The sequence below is a fragment of the Miniopterus natalensis genome, chromosome 3 (genome assembly GCF_054644295.1).
Source record: "Miniopterus natalensis isolate mMinNat1 chromosome 3, mMinNat1.hap1, whole genome shotgun sequence".
Classification (NCBI taxonomy): Eukaryota; Metazoa; Chordata; class Mammalia; order Chiroptera; family Miniopteridae; genus Miniopterus; species Miniopterus natalensis.
Window position 1 is genome coordinate 28,477,659 of NC_142083.1, and position 18,992 is coordinate 28,496,650.

Consider the following 18,992-nt stretch of genomic DNA (forward strand, 5'->3'; position numbering starts at 1 on the left):
GTGATCCACAGAGATTAAACACCGTGTATCTGGCGGAAGGTGCCTCACCAAGGCCTTGAACTGCCACTGCTCAAAGATCAGCTTGAGAGGCCTCCAGCTTCCTGGGGCTTCAGGCTGAATCCAGGGCCCCAGGAGCTGCAATGCAGGGTAGGTAGGGTGAAGTGGGTGGCCGAGGAAGCCAGCATTTGGAGGATGGGGCCCAGATAGAGCATGGAGAGGCTGGACTGGTGGCGACGCCTACTGCCCTCACTCTAAGCTTGAGGTCTTTACATGCCTGAGATCAAGGGAGAAATGGGAGTGGTGTCTTCCACGGGCACTTCTAGTAGGGACGGTGTGTAGCATGAGAATGGGGACAGGGAAGCAGCAGTTACTGGGTGCAGGGGTTGTGGGTATGAGATTAGATGGAGATGTTGATTCCAGTGTGTTTGTGAGAACCAAAGAAGTCACCTGAGCACATGGATGTGTGGGACTCACAAAGTCAGTTCTAGGGTCTGAAGGCCTCACAGAGTCTGGAGCTTGGGGTCTGGGGGTCTGAAGGCCACTTGTAGTTGCAAATTTGGGATTTGGGGTCAGGGGATTGACATCACTAAAGTAGAATTTGGGGTCACGTGCTGGTGCTGTGTCATGAGTGTGTTGGTGTCCAAAGAGGCACTAACATAAAAAATAGCGGAAATCCTCAGAGATCCCCGTGGACCCTCCCCCACTGAGCTCACACAGATAGTGACCAGTGACGTTCACATCCCTCTAATCACTGACACCATGAATAAGAAACCCACACCTCCCCAGATCCCCACATCCCCAACCAGCAAGGTGCTCAATCACAGATTTTCAGGGCCACCCAATTTCTGGTAACAACCATCCAGAACCCAATGTCCTCACAATGCCCCCAAATTCTGGTTTGGGGAAGCACACTTAGAGCGGGGAGGGGCAGGAACAGCCTAAAGCAATTCCATGAGTGGCAGGGCCAAGGGTCACAGGCTGACAGACCACTTCCTCCCTTCACTTTCATGTCTGAAACTCTATCAGACCATTGCAGAGCAAATCATTAGTAAATGACCAAAACACACCTCGAAACTACATTTGGATTTTTATGTCCAAAAAAGTTCTAAGAAATTTAAACAACCTCCTATAATAGGACAAGTCGTATATAAGCATTTCCACTAGTGAGTCGTGCAGACACCCAAAAGTGACCCAAAGGTGTCCCGAACCCCTCGAAGCTCCCCTCATGAGCACATCAGAGATGAACTGGGACAAGGGGTACATTGCTTTATCGCCTACGTGGCATATTCAAATGAATACAATAACCCCCCTTTTTAAAAAGTAAGGCACATGAAAAGCCTTCTGTGCAAGTTCTGTATTATTTTAAAATTCCTATTTGCTAATAAAAGTATTTCTGCTATAGAACTGGAGCTACATAGAAAAGCACATGATGAATGTTTTACATGCAGAATTCCTGAAACATTATTTTCTCTTACCTCATGGCACAATTAAACCGTCCCAAATCAAATGCCTGTATCTGAATAACAATATGACTATTGTTACAACTGGAAAAATGCTAATCAGCTTATCCACATATGTACAGGTGGGTCCCAGAATGTTAATTATATAAAGTCTAAAGGAAGAGCAGTGCCTACTGCATCCGTGCTTCGTTTCGTTCATGGTGAGAGATTTGGCATTTTCAGTCTTTCCATAGTCATGTTGCCGTTTGTAAAAGGCCAGTGTTATACGATGGTGAAGACCATGGAGAGATACTGTTCATATGACACCTGAATCCAGCCATCCTGATCCGTATCGTAGCGTCTGAATATATCTGTCAACCTCTGGGGAAAAAAAACACAGGCATTTAGATCTCAATATTAAACAGAAGGAACAAAATGAATTTGGCAAAAAGACATTTAGGGACCCAATTTCAGAAGCATTCATGTTTCTACATCCCCTAACTAACAGACCAGGGCAGGGAGGCACAACTGAGGGATTCTTGCCCACCTCCCAAGCCAGGCTGACCCAAGCCAGGGCTGCTCCCTCAGAACCTGTCCCCAGCAGGTGAGGCCCTGCACACATCATGGAAGAGCAGGTCTCCCTTCGCCAGTGCAGAGTCCACCTTGCCCACCACGTCCTCCTGTCTGCCAATCCCCAACCCCAGGGCTCCACCCTAGTCTGTTCATAAACCTGACCATTGAGGTCAGGTCAGGTACAGAAGGGCACCAGTACCCAAAGGCAGGGAAAGTCAGATAAGGGCTGCCTCAGGACAGGGCTGGCAACCACAATAGACTCTGAAGAATTATAATGACAAGAGAAGAAAACAACGCCAGGGTTCATTATGGCCTTGGTGGCCAGTCGGCTGCCCAGGGAGGCCTGGAGAAAGGCTGGAGTCTGGCCATGTGGGCTGTGTGTGCCCCGGTCTCCTCAGAACTCCACCTGTTGCCCCTCCAGTGCTGGGGCAAGTGAAATGGCTACAAGAAACGAGGCCTGACACAGGTGACCATCCCCTCAGTGTCAGCCAGGAGCACCCCAGCATGTGTGTGAAACAATAGCAGAAAACAGCAGCAGCGCTTAACTCTGCCTGGAAGAACAATGGGCAATCTTTCTTTTTTTCATTTTTAAAAATTTATTTATTTTTTTATTATGTCTTCATTGATTTCAGAGAGCGGAAGGGGGGGAGAGAGAGAGAGAGAGAGAGAGATAGAAAGAAACGGGGGGGGGGGAAATCTGAGAATATTTTCAAAAATTCTAAATTACATTTAAAAACCTCATGCTGTTCACATCTTCAGTGGATTCTAAAGCTGACAAGATGGAACCTCAACTTGGATTCAAGTTGCAAGGACTTATTTCTAGAGATGGGTTCTACTAAAATATTGATGGAAAAAACACTCTTTCCATAAGTGGAATTTGCCTCAGAATAATGGGGGGTGGGGAGTTATAGTTATTATAATTCATTGGCCATGAGTGATAACTAGTGAATGTGAGTGATGGGCACATTGGGTTAATTTTACTGTTGTCTCTTACTGTTAATTTTACTGTTGATTGTTTGTTTTAATCTGTCATAATAAAAATGTTGAACGATATGTGTTTATTAATTCAATGCATTTCTAAAGTTTAAAATATATGGAGCTTGGGTCCCTACCTAGAAACAGGAGCAGGGACCCAGAAACAGGGTGGGAGCAGCCAGTGCAGGATCGATTGCTCTTCTGTCTTAAGAAGGTGTCTCTGGGAAGCCTCCTTAAGCTCTGTGCTTAGTTTTCTTGGGGGTAAAATGTGAGGCTGTAGGATAGACATCTCAGAAACGAGTGGGGAAATGGCACGTGCAGGGCTCAGTGCAACTCAAGAGCTCTACCAGCCCCTGGTTAAAAACAGCACCAACACCCACACAAGGACCCTTGAGCCTGGGAGCCAGGTCGGGGATTGAGACCTCACCTCACACAGGAAGGCAGGGCAGAGGAAAGATCACATGGAAAATTTACCCATCTCCTCAGAATAAAAATACACAACAAAAATAGCAGAGCATGCATGTAAATAACCCACTGGATATGGAAAAAAACCAACCGCTTCCAAATGGACCACTGTATAGTACTTCCAGGGGGAGAAAGCACTACTGTTTACACCTCCGTGTAACAGAAAAAACAGTTACTTCTCCAAAGGCAAGACTAACTTTTAGAAGATCCAGGAGCTAATTTTAAATACGTTTGACTCCATTAAATTGCAAATTCCAGAATGACACTGCCCTTTCCCTCCATGGAGCCCAATTACCTGCAAGACGATGCAGCCCTGGATGAAGTCGTCAAAGGCAATCTGTCCCCGTCCTTGTCTGTCAAACTTTCGAATGAGGATGTCGTGAAACTGGTCCGAGAGCCGGTAGCCTTGAAAGGGAATCAGAGTAAATAGAGGGCCAGGAGGGCCAGCACGGCCTTACGCGCCACGCTCACCACCCCCAGGCCCCCAACAGACAGGCCTCTTATCACAGCTGATAATAAACGGTCTGGGCTGGTGGGAAACACATGGTGCACATTCATTCAAAAGCGCTCTAGGCTACGTGACAGGCCAGAGCAGCTTCCTGGAGGGTGAGGGGTAACTGGAGGCAGGACTGCATTTTGAGTTGAAGGATCCCGTGAACTCACTAGTTCACATCACATCCCAACTCCACAGGGTGGCCCCACCACAGACCACCTCACAGGGCTGAGTTTCTTGAATGCAGTGATCATTTTAAAAAGCCCTTTAGCCCTGGCCGGGTGGCTCAGTTGGTTAGTGTGTCATCCCGTACACCAAAAGGTTTTGGGTCTGATTCCCAGTTAGTGCACATACCTAGGGTGTAAGTTCGATCCCCGGTTGAGGCACACACAGGAGGCAACCGATTGATGTTTCCCTCTCACATGGATATCTTTCCCCCTTCCCCCCTCTCTAAAATAAATAAAAGCATATCCTAGGGTGAGGATTTAAATTTAAAAAACAAAAAAAGGCCTTTATGGATCGATTTTTATTACATTTATTAACCTAGATGTGAAAGTTCTGAATAATTTAGCTGCCCTGGGTTAACTCATTCCTAGAGAATGTTTTGAAAGATAAAGTATCACTGACGTCTCCCAATTAAACAAAATGTAAACCTAAGAAAACAGATTCATTGATAGCCATTTCCCCCACAGAAATGAAATGATTAGGAAATGGAACATTACAAGGAAGAAGGTAGCTTCACAAGGTTCAAAATCACAATGTTCATCAAAGGGTCACCGTTTCCATTTTCAACTTACTAGATATGTCATGAAAAGATCTCCAGCAGGAAGATGGCTCTGAAGGCATGGGGACACACAGTCCCTTGTGTGTGGGACATCCCTGGGGGCCAAGGGAACGAGGACACCTACTTCCTTCCCTTTCCTCCCCTCCTGATCCCACTACCTGTATGACCATGGTATCCTCACTTATTCAGGAGACAAGATCCAGGTGCCAAAATATTTTTACTGATTTTCAGTCTTGCTGCAGTCTTTGCAAGGAAATGTACACCCACTGTCTGAGTGAATTTCACAGTTAATTGCGTGTATGAATACTTAACACTTTACTGAAAGATTCCAACATGCAAACATGTAATGGTACCTTCCCAAGTTGCCAGTGTGCTTTGCACGTCTATGACTTAAATCCCAGGTCCCTTCCCTGCAAGCTGAATAGAAGATGGGGTGCCCGACTTAGAAAGAGACAGCAGGTCCTGGATGGCTGCCATTCCTCCTGGCCCATATGATTCTCATCTCCTTACACAAGCACCTATGCCTGTGTTCAGGTAAGAGAGAGGCCCAGGCTGGTGAGGACTGAGCTTGGTACACAGTGACAAGGCCGTGCCCGTTCAGGGTGCAATGGTCTCCTGCCCAGACTGGGAAAGGACAGACAAGATAATAATAATAACACAATAACTTCACAATCTACAGACAATGGAAGCAACATGTATCGTCCCTGGCATTAACTTCCAATGTCTCTAGTCCTCAATACCACTGCAGGGAAAACGAAAGCAAAGAAAGTCAAGACTATAAAACTAAGTGACAGACAAACCCAGGAAAGAATATTTATCTGAGAGGCCAAAATCTGGGAGCAGTCAGTTCTCTACGAGGTCCTTCCAGTGAAAATCCACATAACGATATTTAGAAGGACGTGCCCTTTGCTCGTGGACCCCCATTGCCTGGGGCCCAGGTCTGGACTGGCCATCCTTCACACCTGGGTGTGACCAAAGGGCCACACCCCTGACCTGCAGCTGAGCACCTTTTTGCTTCAGCAGAAAACGAGGGGAGGGGGGGATATGCAGCAAAAAGATGGAAAACAATTGAAAACGACTGATAAGTAAATGGAGATTCATTACACTTTCACAAAGTTTTCATGATAAACACTATACTGGCTTAATGGCTGCCAGGCCCAGGTGGAGGAAAGGGGAGCTGGGTGCGGAGCTGCCCTGTGCCTGCCTGTCATGGGTCAGAGCTGCCCCCGAGGCCTATGGTACATGAGTAAACTCCATCTGGGAGCTGTGTCCTCCATGCTGGCAGGAGTGAGAGCTGTGCCTTACGCGTGTTCTCATTTCCAATTCTCTGTACATGGCATATAGCATATATTAATAAAAAGTTTTAAATGAATGGACTATCAAATCCAGAATGTGTGCCAGTAAGTCCCACAGCGCTGCCAGGGTTGGCCTGAGACACCCTCATGGAGCTGACAAAGGTCAGAGGGCACCTTAGTTCAATCCCCTGATTCCCTCATGCATCTGCTGAGCTAAAATTTATCCACCTGCTTACCCAAGGCAAGATGCTTGTTCTTAGGGGTCAAGGAACGGAACTTTCTGCTTCTGTGGTACATTTCCTAACAGTTACTACAGAAAATCTTCCAAAATAATCAATGTGGGAAAAGGATGACAATGTTCCTTTAACAGAAAACACAGCTTTGGAGAAGCCCTGGAAAAATCAAGAACCAATTGCAGGAAGAAAATTTTTTGAATAACTGAAGAAATGCTACAAAAGAATATTTACTTTCTTCAGAAAAACTAGGACGTCAGGAAGGATCTCAGCACTGAGAGTGTGAGGAGCCTGCCAGCTCCTGACTAGGGATCTCTGCCTGACCTGCTCAGCTCTGCTGTAGCTGCAGACACCCTGGGTCTGACCAGGACTGGGGGGAATGACTGGGGCTGGGAGGCCCGAGAGTCCCAGGGCACCCTCTACATAAGTATTTCTACCATAAGCTCTAGGAACCCAGTGGTCACAGTACTAAGTAAAAAGGGGGCTCTGGCCCTGGCAAGGTTAGAAAATGCAGTTCCATGACCCGTGATACACCTGAGGTCACTTGACTAAAATCACTTGTAAGATGTGGGCCTCTCCCAAGTTCTCCCTAGCCTGGCTAGGCCCCTAGCTCCTTTCCTCCCAGACTTCCCTAGGGCCTCCACCAGTCCTCCCACCTAAGGGCAAAGCAAGATCAGTTGCATTCTGAGTTCCAACTCCGAGAACCTGAGGTTGACATCCTGCTCAAACTCTGAACACATCTGGTGAGCTCCAGACTTCTTGTGCCATACCACAGCCTCCACCTAGTACTATGTCTGAGTTTATAAGGCAAGAAAAGAAAGTGAGAGAAAGAGAAGAGAGACATAAAGTACATGACCAGAGAAAAATAGAGAGGGCAGGACCATGTTAACCACCACAAGAACTAAAATGTAGTTTATATTATTAAAACTCAAGATACCTAGAAAATAGTATATTACAATCTAACTTTTCTTATTTTTCCTACAAGGCATTTATAAAGCAGCCTTTTAAGAAAAACATAGAAGGAGTTTTGTAATACAGGCCCTGTGAACACAGGGCCAAGTAAAATTGTCCCAAATTAGAATCTCAGTGTAACTTCAAACCTTGAACAAGTCCAACATCCCAGTTTTTCCTCTATAAAAAAATCCCAACTTCCTCTCAGACCCATGCATGGTATCAGAGGCACACTGACCCACTCTGGAAAGGTACCATACCATGTGCACATTTCTGAAGGCACTGCACGCACACACGCTGACATGCACTTGAGAATGGGAGCTCGTGCTGACTCTAATGCCCTACCTGCGCGGCCTGTGATGTGCACTACAGCTTAGAGAATCATCTCTTACAGGTATTTTATCATCTTTCTGTGTATTTTGATATATCATGAAATATAAGTGCCCTACACTATCTTTTTCACTTACTCACTTTAAATTATTTCAAAGCCACATTCTCAATGTGCTTGTGACGTTATTCCAATTCACAAAAGATAAATGATTGCATAGCCCTTATCTCATTTTGGATGAAAAATTACATTTAAAAAAGACTGCATAAAAGTCTTCAATAATATCAAATTATAAGTCTGTATGATGTAAACAAAAACTTCACATAGACTGGCTTAAAAAATCAGTAAGCTGAACAAAGTAAAAGAACTTGAATGGTACCTAGGTTCCAAAATGAAACATGCTACACAATCAAGGTAAGTGAATTACCAAAACCTGAAAGTGCTTGCTTGAGCTCGTTCTTGTCAATCATTCCCGAGTTATCCCTGTCGTAGGTACGGAAGACATTCTGCCAGTCTGTGATGTATTTCCAGACGCCTGTGAATTCGCTGAAGTTCACGCCAGCCTTGTTCTCACGATCAAACATTGCTGTGACAAAAAGGAGTGTGAGTGGTGCACAATGAATGGAATCTGAATATTAATCAGCAAGAAACATGACCACAGTAGTTATCTCCCCAGCATGGCACTTGCCCAACAAATCCTTAAGTGTTGCTAATCATGCTCATTAGCTGAGTGAGGGGCAAGATCACCTCTGTTGGGGCAGGGCAGGGGAACTGTCACCCAACCACAGCCCCTATGAAAAGGAAAAATGCAAGCAAAACACACTATTAGAGCCACAATAAAAAGGATACTTCAGTCCGGCTGGTGTGGCTCAGTGGTTGAGCATCGACTTATGATCCAGGAGATCCCGGTTCGATTCCCAGTCAGGGCACATGCCAAGGTTTTGAGCTCTATCCCCACTAGGGGGTGTGCAGGAGGCAGCCAATCAATGACTCTCTCGAATCATTGATGTTTCTATTTCTCTCTCCCTCTCCCTTCCTCGCTCTAAAATCAATAAAAATATATTTTAAAAAAAAAAAGGGGGGGGTACTTCACACAGGTAGGTTCTACAGAAGCACAACCACTGGTGGGTGCTCTTGCTTTGCCAGGAAGATGCCAGAGCTAAAGTGCCCCTTATTCACAGCCTCTAGGTCTGGATCTAGAACACAAGGCACCCTCCATTCCCCAGGACTGACATCCTCTAGTGGAGTCCACTCCAATGAGAAAGACTTTCTACTATCTTTAATGGTTTTTTTTAGTAAGAACTGCCTTTCATTTAAAAAATCGGCCCAATTCCAGGTCCAAATACAAAAGAACCTGTAATTACATTTACATAAAATTGCAAAGTGGCTAAAATATATGTATATAAAGACTAACTCTGAATTACTGCCATAAAGAAACTGATAAATCATTTGCTGTCTCTTCAGATAAAGAGATTAATGGACACCTGTAGTATGAGTGCTCTCGGTTTGCTCAGAAGTACATTACATTTAGTGAAGTTTCATGTTCCTCCAGTCAGCAGTGACACAGGATAAGGACTGCGTGTGGAGGGTACAGTCCAGTGTATGCATGAAAGCTTCAGGGCTGGCAACTAAAAGGGTGGATCAGACGTAAACTGGCAGTAAAGCATTAGTGAGGGGACAGAAGGGCGGGATGAAGGCCCACATCTAACTAGAGTTCCAGGAGAGTAAGTAGGAAGCCCAAGCTGCACCAAGCAGCCCACACCTGTGCCTGCGCAGGCAGGATGCTGGCGCCCTTACTTACATATGATTGACCGGACAGTCACAGGATTAAATGGAGTCCAGGTGCCTGAAAACAAACAGGAGTAAAGTAAGAGAATGATCTGTACCTTTATTGATTTTTACACTCAGTAAAAACAAAGTAAAAAACATGTTTTTAATGTGGAGGAAAAGCAGTATCTCTGCCCATCCCCTATTTGTATAAAAAGAGCCCATTTTTTCTTCTATATACACAACTGTTATAGTTCCGGGTGGCACACAGAGATGCACTCCCGACCTTTGAGCTTTGGTGGGCTGGAGAGTCTGCAGGGTGCCATGCCTCACACTCAGGGACACTGGGCCCTGCAGCACCTCCCAAGTGCCACTCCCACCCAATTCGGGGCTTGTCCAAGCTTCTGTAACCCTCACATGTGCCCATCTAACACATGTACCCCCTCCACCCAACTCCAACCTCCCCTGTAAGCCTCAGCTGAAATGCTTCCTCAGGGAACTTTCCCTGAGTACCCCACACTCCAGGTCACTAAGCTAGATCCATCTGCTCTGCCTGCCCTTCTGACTGCCCCTTCAGAACACCTGCAATGGCTATTACTCCAGGAAGGCTGGTCCTCCCAAGAAAGCAGGGGCTCACCTGTCCCCAGGCTTGGCACACATCAGTGCTGGACAGCACCTTTGTGCAGATTTCACAGATCTTTTAGGGAAAGGTGAGCAGGAGTATGTATAGAAAGGAATGATGAATAGTAGTATTATTAGAAACCAGTATAAAGAGAAAACTATGTTACAGGAAAATTCCACATACAGGGGACTGTTTCACCCATGCCTGCTGTCGCCTCCCTCCCTCTTAGTGGCTCCATGAACTGAATTGGGTTTCACAGAAAATAACCCACCACTGACCAGAAGCCAGAAACCACAAGTACCTACTGGAATATCTTCCTTCCTCTGTGCTGATACAGACTAAGTGACCATAGGAGAAGAGTTGGGAATGTGGGCTAAAGTGAGCTGACTGTGCAGAGCTGGGGTGGTTGCAGAGATGAAGCTGCACCCACATTCCACCCCAAATGCGCACATCAAGCCAGGGCCGTAAGCAAACGACTTGCCGGTAAAAGTGTTAAACAAAAGCAGTACAAGTAAACCAGTTAAATCAGGCTGCACACACAGGCACTCTCATGGTGAGGGCCAAGGGCCCCAACAGGAACATGTGGAACGCACAGATGGCACACCACAGAGAGGCAGGCCTGCGGGACTCAGCCATGCTGGGGGAGTCTGAGGATTGGAGGTCTGGGGCTGAGTCAATGATGAAGAGACCTGGAACGTGGAGGAAGGCTACAGGCATCCACTCATCCTTCTTGTTAGCCAAATGGGACCTGACTCTCCACAGAAACCAGGGGGCAATAACAACAGCTAACAGGTAATTGACTCTGTTGTGTGCTAGTTCTGTGGCCTGGTTCCCAGGCCTAACATCAAAGCTTACTAACCCCACAATGAAGCTGAAATGTCGCAATGTGCAGACATTTCACACTCTGGTTATATTAAACATTAAGTGCACCTGAGTGTCAGCCCGAAAACCTAAACAGTTTATAAAGTGTTCTGTAACAAATCACACTGCAACACCAATAAGGCGTTTGCAACAGCACTTGCTGAAGGCAGAGGACACATCTTACAGGTGGGTTTTTTTCACAAGCCCTTCACCTCCAGCGAGCCTCTATCCCAGGTTTCCTGGGCCAGCGCAACTTCAAACATTTCCATCTCCTCTTCCCAGTAACCGCTGTGTCCAGGAATATCAGAAGCATCCAGCTTGCAAAAGATTTCCTGCCAGACTTTTACATAGAAATATATGTTCACTGTATGTATAAGTCTTGTCTCAACTTCATCTCAAAGAACCAAAGAACACAAACATACTATTATTTCCCCTGTAAGTTGAGTACTCAACTTTTCACCCATAATTTGGGATCAGTGCTAAAACCTTAAGAAGCAACACTGCACGAACAGTGTGCTTACGAAACAAGCTACCATCTATAGGGTGGTCAGTCATCATCGGGGGCTTTAGTGTTTTCCCACTTAAAAACTCCAAACACACAAATGGTTTTAGGAATTTATATCTGCTCCCTTCTCAAAAGGGGAAATCCCACTCTGCTCTACAATAATATATTGCCTTTTTAGTCTCCAAAGAGTTTTCTTTCTTAAAATTACGTCCTATTAACGAAAAACTTAAATTTTGATTGAAGAAGACTTGAGTGATGGTGAAGGGTTGTCTTCACAACATGTCGCATACATACAACTGAAACACCTAAGTACTTGGAATCTTTTGGGGCAGGGGGGAAGGGACAATAGACTTTTCCCACCATCACTGGTGATCTCTGTGAGTCTCCCTGCAGCAGACCCAGAGTCCAGCCTTCCTGGGCTTTTCTGCCAGAGGAGCTTGTGAGGAGGGGGTAGAAGTGCCACAGGGCCTGACTCTGTTCTATGCATGGATTTGTGAGGACTTCAGTGCCTCTTCAGGTTCAGCAAAAGCCTACATTTCACCCAGTCATCTTCAGTTATGGCTTCAAACAGCCAAGACTGGAAATATGGCCTTTCTGAAAAGCCATCTGAATACTGACCAAGAGCACGATGCCTACACCCTTTGATCCGGTAAATGCCCCTTCTAGAAACTTGTTCTATGAAACTTTGGGTCCAATCACTGCAATAGTTACATTATTGAAAATGAAAACAATCTTAAGTGTCTAAGGTAAACACTATAAACTTCATTCTGGTAGATACAACAGTGTCTTACAGTTCTGGACCAGACAGGGTGGGACCTGGAGATGGGCTTGGTTGGAGGGGAAAAGGATTCTCAACATCCAGTCACCCTGTTTTTATACCCAAAGACAGAGGCCAGGAATGCTGCGACCTGCCCAGGCTCATGAAGTGCCCTGTTGGTAAAGCCAACCTTCCTTACTTCTATCGGAAACTGGTGGGCAAGTTTCTAGGAAGGGCAGATGTGACAGGCTGTACTGAGGCCTCTCTCAGGCTTGATAGCTTGCTAGGATGACAATACTCATGGTCAGTTTGTTACAGAGAAGGGAGAGTTAAACCAACACAGCTAAAGGCATTGGGACAAGTCTGGGGGAGACCAGGAACTGATTCCAGAGCCCCACGTGGAGTCACAAAGGAAAGCTTAACCCTCTAGTGACAGGCTGATGACACACATGAAGTGCTGTCCAACAGGGAAGCTCCTCTGAGCCTGGGAGTCCAGGGTTTCTTTAGGGGATCAGTCATGGAAGCTCCAGGTGTCCAGAGGGAAGTCAGGTGCTTTGCATCACCAAACTCTCAGTGTGAATATCCAGGCAAATGGGTACAATGCACTGAAGGCCCTGAGTGGGCAAAACACTTATCAGTCAGAACATTCCAGAGGGAGCCCATCATCTAACAGGCCCTTCCTGGAAACGTGTGGGCTCTGAGTAACCCAGCCTGCTGAGTCAGCCCTCACCTGCATACAGGCAGATGGGGGCTGAAGGTGAATCTCACTCCCTCTGCTGCACTGGGGCAACAAACACCATCACCCGCGACACTGGGCTGGGGCAGGACAGGGATGCAACTGTAGGTCCTGTCTGCTTGGATGGTCTTATTCTTCTCATTTCTTCAAATATGGGCTCCCCAAGAAAGCTAGAACTCTACTTTGATAAAAGTACCTTAAAAATATATGAATTATTATTTTTTAAACTGGTAAGAACAGATACTACACTTGATCTTAGCCAAAAGGCCGAGAAGTGATGAATTATTATTTTTTAAAACATAGCTAAAAATGTCTCCTCAAAATACATCAATATCTATGTTAAGGCAAACATTAAAACACAAAAGAGGCTTGAGCAAAATTTTTTTTTTAAAGTATCTAAAAGTAAAGATAGTTTGTGACAGGTTATTTTAAAACGAAGGCACAAGAACAGTCCTCTCCCTCTTTAGACCCACTGACCACACACGTCCTGAGAGCAGTCATTTCTGGTGGCTTTCCTACAAAGGACTCAGTGTGTGGGACCTACAAAAGCCCTTTCCAAGATGGTTTCAGCTGGACTCAAACAGAGAGCGCTCCAAACCACAGGTCTAACTAAAGTGAGAGACTATGTTGTTCTGTAGCTTCAGTTTCCCACCAGCAATAAACTAATAAAAATAATTTCCTGAGATTGCCCAATAGTCTAGTTCTAATATGAAAACAAAAGTCCATTCCTGGGAGAAAAATCAGAACTGAAAATAACTTCAATCATATCAGCAACAGGAATTCGAGGAGGAGTGAAGAGAAATGACCTTGTCTATTCAGTAACCAGCTCAGTCCTCATTTAGGAGATAGCTACAAAAATGGTTAAGGAGAATGAAGAGAAAGGAACACATCAAAGAAAAAGAAATGCTGTTCAAAAGGAGGGGCAGCACACGCCACACAGGAGGAAAGGGGTTTGAAGATGTGGCGGATGGGCGGAGTTCATCTTACCATGAGAGGCAGGCATTCTAGGAAGGAGCAGAGACTCAAGGCCAGGGGGGATGCCACAGGCGCTAGAGGCATTAGATGGCGCCAAGAGACAGGTGGGAAAGCAGCGGGGTCAGCGGCCTGACTGAGGAGTAAGCCTGAGGCAGAATGGGTGCGGCCCTGCTGTGCACCAGATCCTGGCTCTGCAGTGTGAGAGCTACGAGGGCAAGCAAGTGGTGGTAATACCGTTAGGCACTCTGTGACGTGAAAAGAACTAGAAATCGGGACTCATTATTAACCTGCTTGCTGCGGAAAGAACCTAAAGGAGTTGATGAAGGCCTGGCCGGGCAGCTCAGCTGGTTAGTGTCGTCCCCATCTGCCGAGGCTCAGCATTCCATCTTCGGTCAGGACACACACAAGAAGTCACAATGAATGCATAAACGAGTAAAACAACAAATCAATGTTTCTCCCCCCCGCCCTAAAAAAAACAATACAAAATTAATATTTTTTTTTAAAAAGAAGTTGGTGAAGATAGTAACGAAAGTAAATTTTAACTATGTTGGATGGGAGGAGAAAAGGAGGGTAAGAAAGTGAGGAGCCTGAGGTTACATTCAAGAAGCTCATCCCTTACACCTCTAAACTCTGGTTACTGGTGGGCCACAAATTTAACTTCAGGTTTTTAGCAGCTAATTTAAAGAGGAAAACATAACTGGTTAAAAGATTCAGTGTTTTGCCCAGCCGGGCATGGCTCAGCGGTTGAGCATCGACCTAGGATCCAGGCGATCGGGGTTCGATTCCCGGTCAGGGCACATGCCCGGATTGCGGGCTCGGTCAATGACTCTCTCATCATTGATGTTTCTATCTCTGTCTCTCCCTCTCCCTTCCTCTCTCTGAAATCAATAAAGATATATTTAAAAAAAAAAAAAGATTCAGTCTTTATAAGATTCAAACAAGACAGAACAATCACCACAGTTGCTTAGTACACAAGAAGCACCACACCTGCAGGGAGAAATGAAATGGACATTTCTCTAGGGCTGCCCCAGAGAGGACCTCTCTCAGGATTAAGTGACTGCTTCATGGAGCCAGCTCTTATATGCCCCCAACAAAAGCTGGGGAAATCCACAGGGCAACTCAAGAAAAGTGACTATGAGATGCACCTGACACATACTTGTTAGTTGGGTTACACCAGGTATTGATTTCAAAGTTGTCTTAGGAAGGGGGGAATGATCACCCTTTCAAAAATCCTGTTAAAATTCTCTGTCAAGCAGGCTCCTGGTTGAGATTTAGTAGCAGCGGAGTTCAAGACTATGTTCTCACAGAACAAAGAGCCATATGCTCCAACAACCAGCAGAACCAGGGGGCAGTACTGACACCTCTAGTAGAGACAAGAGGAGCCTAACCCACAGGTCAGAACAGAGGGTCCCCCGCTCACATCCACGGGACTCAAACAACGATGCTGACTGTGGGACAAGGTTTGTTAAGTGCCCAGCACAGTGCCCATGTGTGGTGTAGTGGATGCTCAGTAGGTGGTAACCATCATCACCTCTGTCATTAGGAAAAGAAGGGCCATCAAAGGCTCAAGTTGGCTCTTTGGCCAGTAACAGTGGCAACAGCACCACTATTCCTCACCCCAGAAACAATACTGAGCCCTTGCTTTGTGCCAGGCATCACACCAGTGTTCTGCATGCACTTCCTCAATTTACCAGCCCAGTAACTGTGGGACACAGATCCAGAAAGGTCGAGTCCTTGCTCAAGGCCACATTCCTAGAACTGGTTGAGCTAGGATTTGAATCCAGGTAGGCTGACCCCAGTGACCTCACCTCCCCCCACCTCCCCCCAAGGTAGACAGATTTAGAGTATTTGACCATCACTCCCAACTGAGCAGGTTTCACAAAAACCCTAAACCTGGGCAGGACTCTCAAGCCTTATAGCAAACAAACAAAAGGAGATGTCCAAATGGATCACAAATCAATCCTTACTCACTGGAAAAGAGCTCAAAAGAAAAGCCTTACCCTGCAGGGCACTCTCACTGTGATGGCCAACATCTTTAACATCCGGCCACAATTAACATATGATGTGAAGAAATCATCCATTTTTGTCAACACTTAGAAAGTTTTAATCCAGGATTTGCCAGATTATAGTCTGCTGGATTTGTGCTCTGGACATCTTTCTAGTAACCCTGTCTTCTACTAGTGTAACTCTAATAGTACTTCCACAGGTTATTCAAGTTGAAACTGGCAAGAACTCAGCCATGGAGAACCTGCAACACACCACCCACAAGAACTGTAACCCTCACCCCTGTCTGAATGCCTATAATTCTGCCACTGACAAGACCACCACCCCACAATCCAGTGGGCTCTGGGACCTTGGTGATCCTCTCCAGAAGGGTCACAAAGATTACCTAAGAAAAACAGTGATCTTCAAGATACATGAAGGATATCTGCTATACAAAGCTAAACTTCCTATCCATCCCTAAAACCTATGTCCCCAACTTGCACTTCTCAAAGTTTCCCTATGCCCATCCACACAGTTGTTCCTCAAGGCATTTGGAGTAGCACTGACAACCACCAGGAAACCACTGGGCAAAATAAATCAGAAGCACCTCCACTATGTGCCAATAATAACAGGTCTACAGATGGGTCAGGCTGGCAGTTTAGAAGTCCTAATGGGAGGTCCCACTCACCATTGGACAGTGCTTGCTGAAGCTCATTGTCGGATATCACGCCGCTCCGGTCTTTATCAACCCTACAAAATCAAGACCAATTCAGCTGGTGATTAAAAGTGCAGGAAAAGCAAACCATGGCAAGCACAAACGTTTAACCCCACTGACCAGGCTACATTAACTCTGGCATGTTTCTTCCCATGGACCTTTCACTTTGTTCTGCTGGGGAACAGGTATACGCTGGAGCTCCTTCACAAAGCCTAAGCACTCCACCTGCCAAGTTGGTTCTCTCCAGAGGCCAAGTTATTTTTTCACTCTCCTTTCCCTTTCCCAGGCCTTACTCTTTGATTATTCCATGGCCCCAGTTCCCCCTACACCAGTTTCTCTTTTGTTCACAAACAGGAAAAAACTTTCTCAATCAAGTCATTCTCGGGCCATGAGTCACTCAAGTTTCCGTCATTCATTCACTAGAAGGACGGCCATGGACGGAAGGAGCTCAGGTAAAGATCACCTGTCCCGGCAGCCATCATGTCCCAGCTTCTTTCCTGGCTGCTGGCATTTTAATAGTGCTAGAGCAGAATCTTGTTTCTGTTTATCTAAAACTAGCATCGCCAGGAGACCCTCCCGGAGCAGCAAGAACCTGCCCCTCGCCTGCGGGTTTTTGGCTGTTTGGGGAGGTGGGTGGAGGCAGCGCTCCAGAGCGTCTTCGGAAAGCTCCACACCTCGGGGAGGGGCCCGGAGGGAGGGTGAAGCCCTGAGACAGATGGGGACAGAGGAGGGGAGTGAGCAGAGCCGAGGCCTCAGGAAAAGTTGGGGGAGGGAAGCTGGGGCAGGCCAGGGAAAGGCTGGAGGAGGCGGAGCGGAGACGGTGGCTGGGGAGGGAGACCCGGGAGAGACCAGGGCAGGCCGGAGTGCAGGCTGGGAAGAGGCCCGGGGGCGGAGGAGGCAGGCCAGGACCGGGAGACGCGAAGAGGAGAAATGCAGCAGAAGGCTGAGGAGAGGACGCGGGCGGGGGGCGCGGGGGGCGCGGAGTGCGGATCGGGACAGTCCCTGGGCGGGGGGTAACATGGAGCCGGAGGTCGGGGAGAGGAGGAGCGGAGGCCGGCAGACTCCCGTAAGCCCCGCGCGCCGGATCTCACCTCTGGAAGACGTTCCACAGGAAGCTCTGGTCCGGCAGCGCCGCGCCCACGGCTGGGCCGGGGCCCGGGCCGGTCCCGGGGCCTGGGCGGTAGGGGTAGGCGGCCATGGGCCCAGGGGTGCGGCTAGACTGAGTAGTCCGAGGCTACAGGAGACGCCTCAGGGTAGCTGCACTTCCGCCTCTGCCAGGGGCGGGGCCAGTAGCTACGTCACTTCTGGGAGCAACAGGAAGTGCGATTCTCCGCAAAGGTCCCCGGGCCTAAAGCTGCGAATCCCTCCGCGGCCCCGTTGCCAGGCACCGCCGAGTCCCCCCCTGCTCCCTGGCTGCTGGCGGCCTCTAGGTGTGGGTACCGCTTGCTTCGCCCCCGCAGAGCGCGCGTGAGGGGCGGAAGGGGCTCCACGAGGGCACGTTTAATTCTTGCACCAAAAGAAAGTCGTGAAAGCGAATGTGATCGAGGGGAGGACGCGCGTGGAATACCCTTGCGCTTCTCTGGGTTTGCCTGCCCGTCCCCGCCCTCTTCCCCACGTTGGGTCCCCCGCGCGTCTTTCGCGGACCTCCCCAGTAGCTCTCCGTGCCTGCATACCCGGGAACCCTCACGCTCCCGGCCAATCTGTCCCCGTCTCCGGGTAACAGACACCGCCCTCGTCGGGACAGACTCGGAGCGTTTTTAGCGAGGTCCCTGCCTCGGGGCACTCGTGTTCCCCACCAATCCACCGGCCTTGCCCCTCCCGCCCGGGTTCGGAGGCTGAATTTGTTCCTGTGAGTTCATAGACTTCCAGCTTCGCAGGTTTTTAAATTCCCGATTCAATGATCGCTGACCTGTTTCATCCTCAGAGCTGGGAAGCATTTAACAGAACATGGGAGGACCGAGGGCTAAGGACACGACCTTTTATCCGAGGCATCGGAGTGCTCCCGGTGGACACGAATGCATTATTCAGCGCTCTGGGCGCGGCTGATCCTGCCCCGACGGTTACCCTCTGTCCCACTTAACACGAGGCTCCATCCTGGAGAGTTCCTTCAAATTCTACAAAGAAATTAAGATATTCTGTGACTGTGTCATTCACCTAAGGTACTAATCCTCAGACCTCTTCAATAGTGTGGGGTTTTTCTCATGACTCAGTGAATTAAGTGGTTTCTTGTTTTCTCATATTCACATCACTTGAATAGTCCTTTCTAGATTTTCCACAGCTCTTCACTCTGTAGTTTCTGAAATCCATCTTTATTCTGTCTCCCATCTCTGGCTTTTTTGTTCTCTAGAGCTCTACAAAATTAGTAACTATTATTTTCCAACCCAATTTGTAAGTTTTCTGGTACATCAGCAAGAACCCTCTGGGTGACTGCAGAGGGCCCCTGCCTCCCTCTCTCCACTGTCACTGGCTCCACCAACCTTTGGCCAAGTCTCCAGCCTGGATTGGCAAGGCCAACACCACCTGTGGGGCCCAGAA

The 18,992-nt window shown here is 47.5% G+C and overlaps 1 protein-coding gene and 1 pseudogene across 2 annotated transcripts; both read right to left on the bottom strand.

Annotated features, from left to right (window-relative positions):
* Positions 1-1,251: 1,251 nt before the first annotated feature.
* On the bottom strand, positions 1,252-17,702 carry PDCD6 (programmed cell death 6). Of its 2 annotated transcripts, none has more exons than XM_016212309.2 (6): positions 17,549-17,702; positions 16,431-16,492; positions 9,338-9,382; positions 7,970-8,122; positions 3,748-3,857; positions 1,252-1,820 (listed from the first exon to the last, which is right to left on the bottom strand). In XM_016212309.2, exons 1-6 carry the CDS (start codon positions 17,653-17,655, stop codon positions 1,722-1,724), a joined length of 576 nt encoding a protein of 191 aa, XP_016067795.1. In that variant the 5' UTR covers positions 17,656-17,702; the 3' UTR covers positions 1,252-1,721. The 2 variants fall into 2 exon arrangements, with proteins under 2 accessions (XP_016067795.1, XP_016067787.1); XM_016212301.2 differs by having other exon boundaries at positions 7,964-8,122.
* Positions 12,937-13,063, bottom strand: LOC148093449 (U2 spliceosomal RNA; annotated as a pseudogene).
* Positions 17,703-18,992: the final 1,290 nt, after the last annotated feature.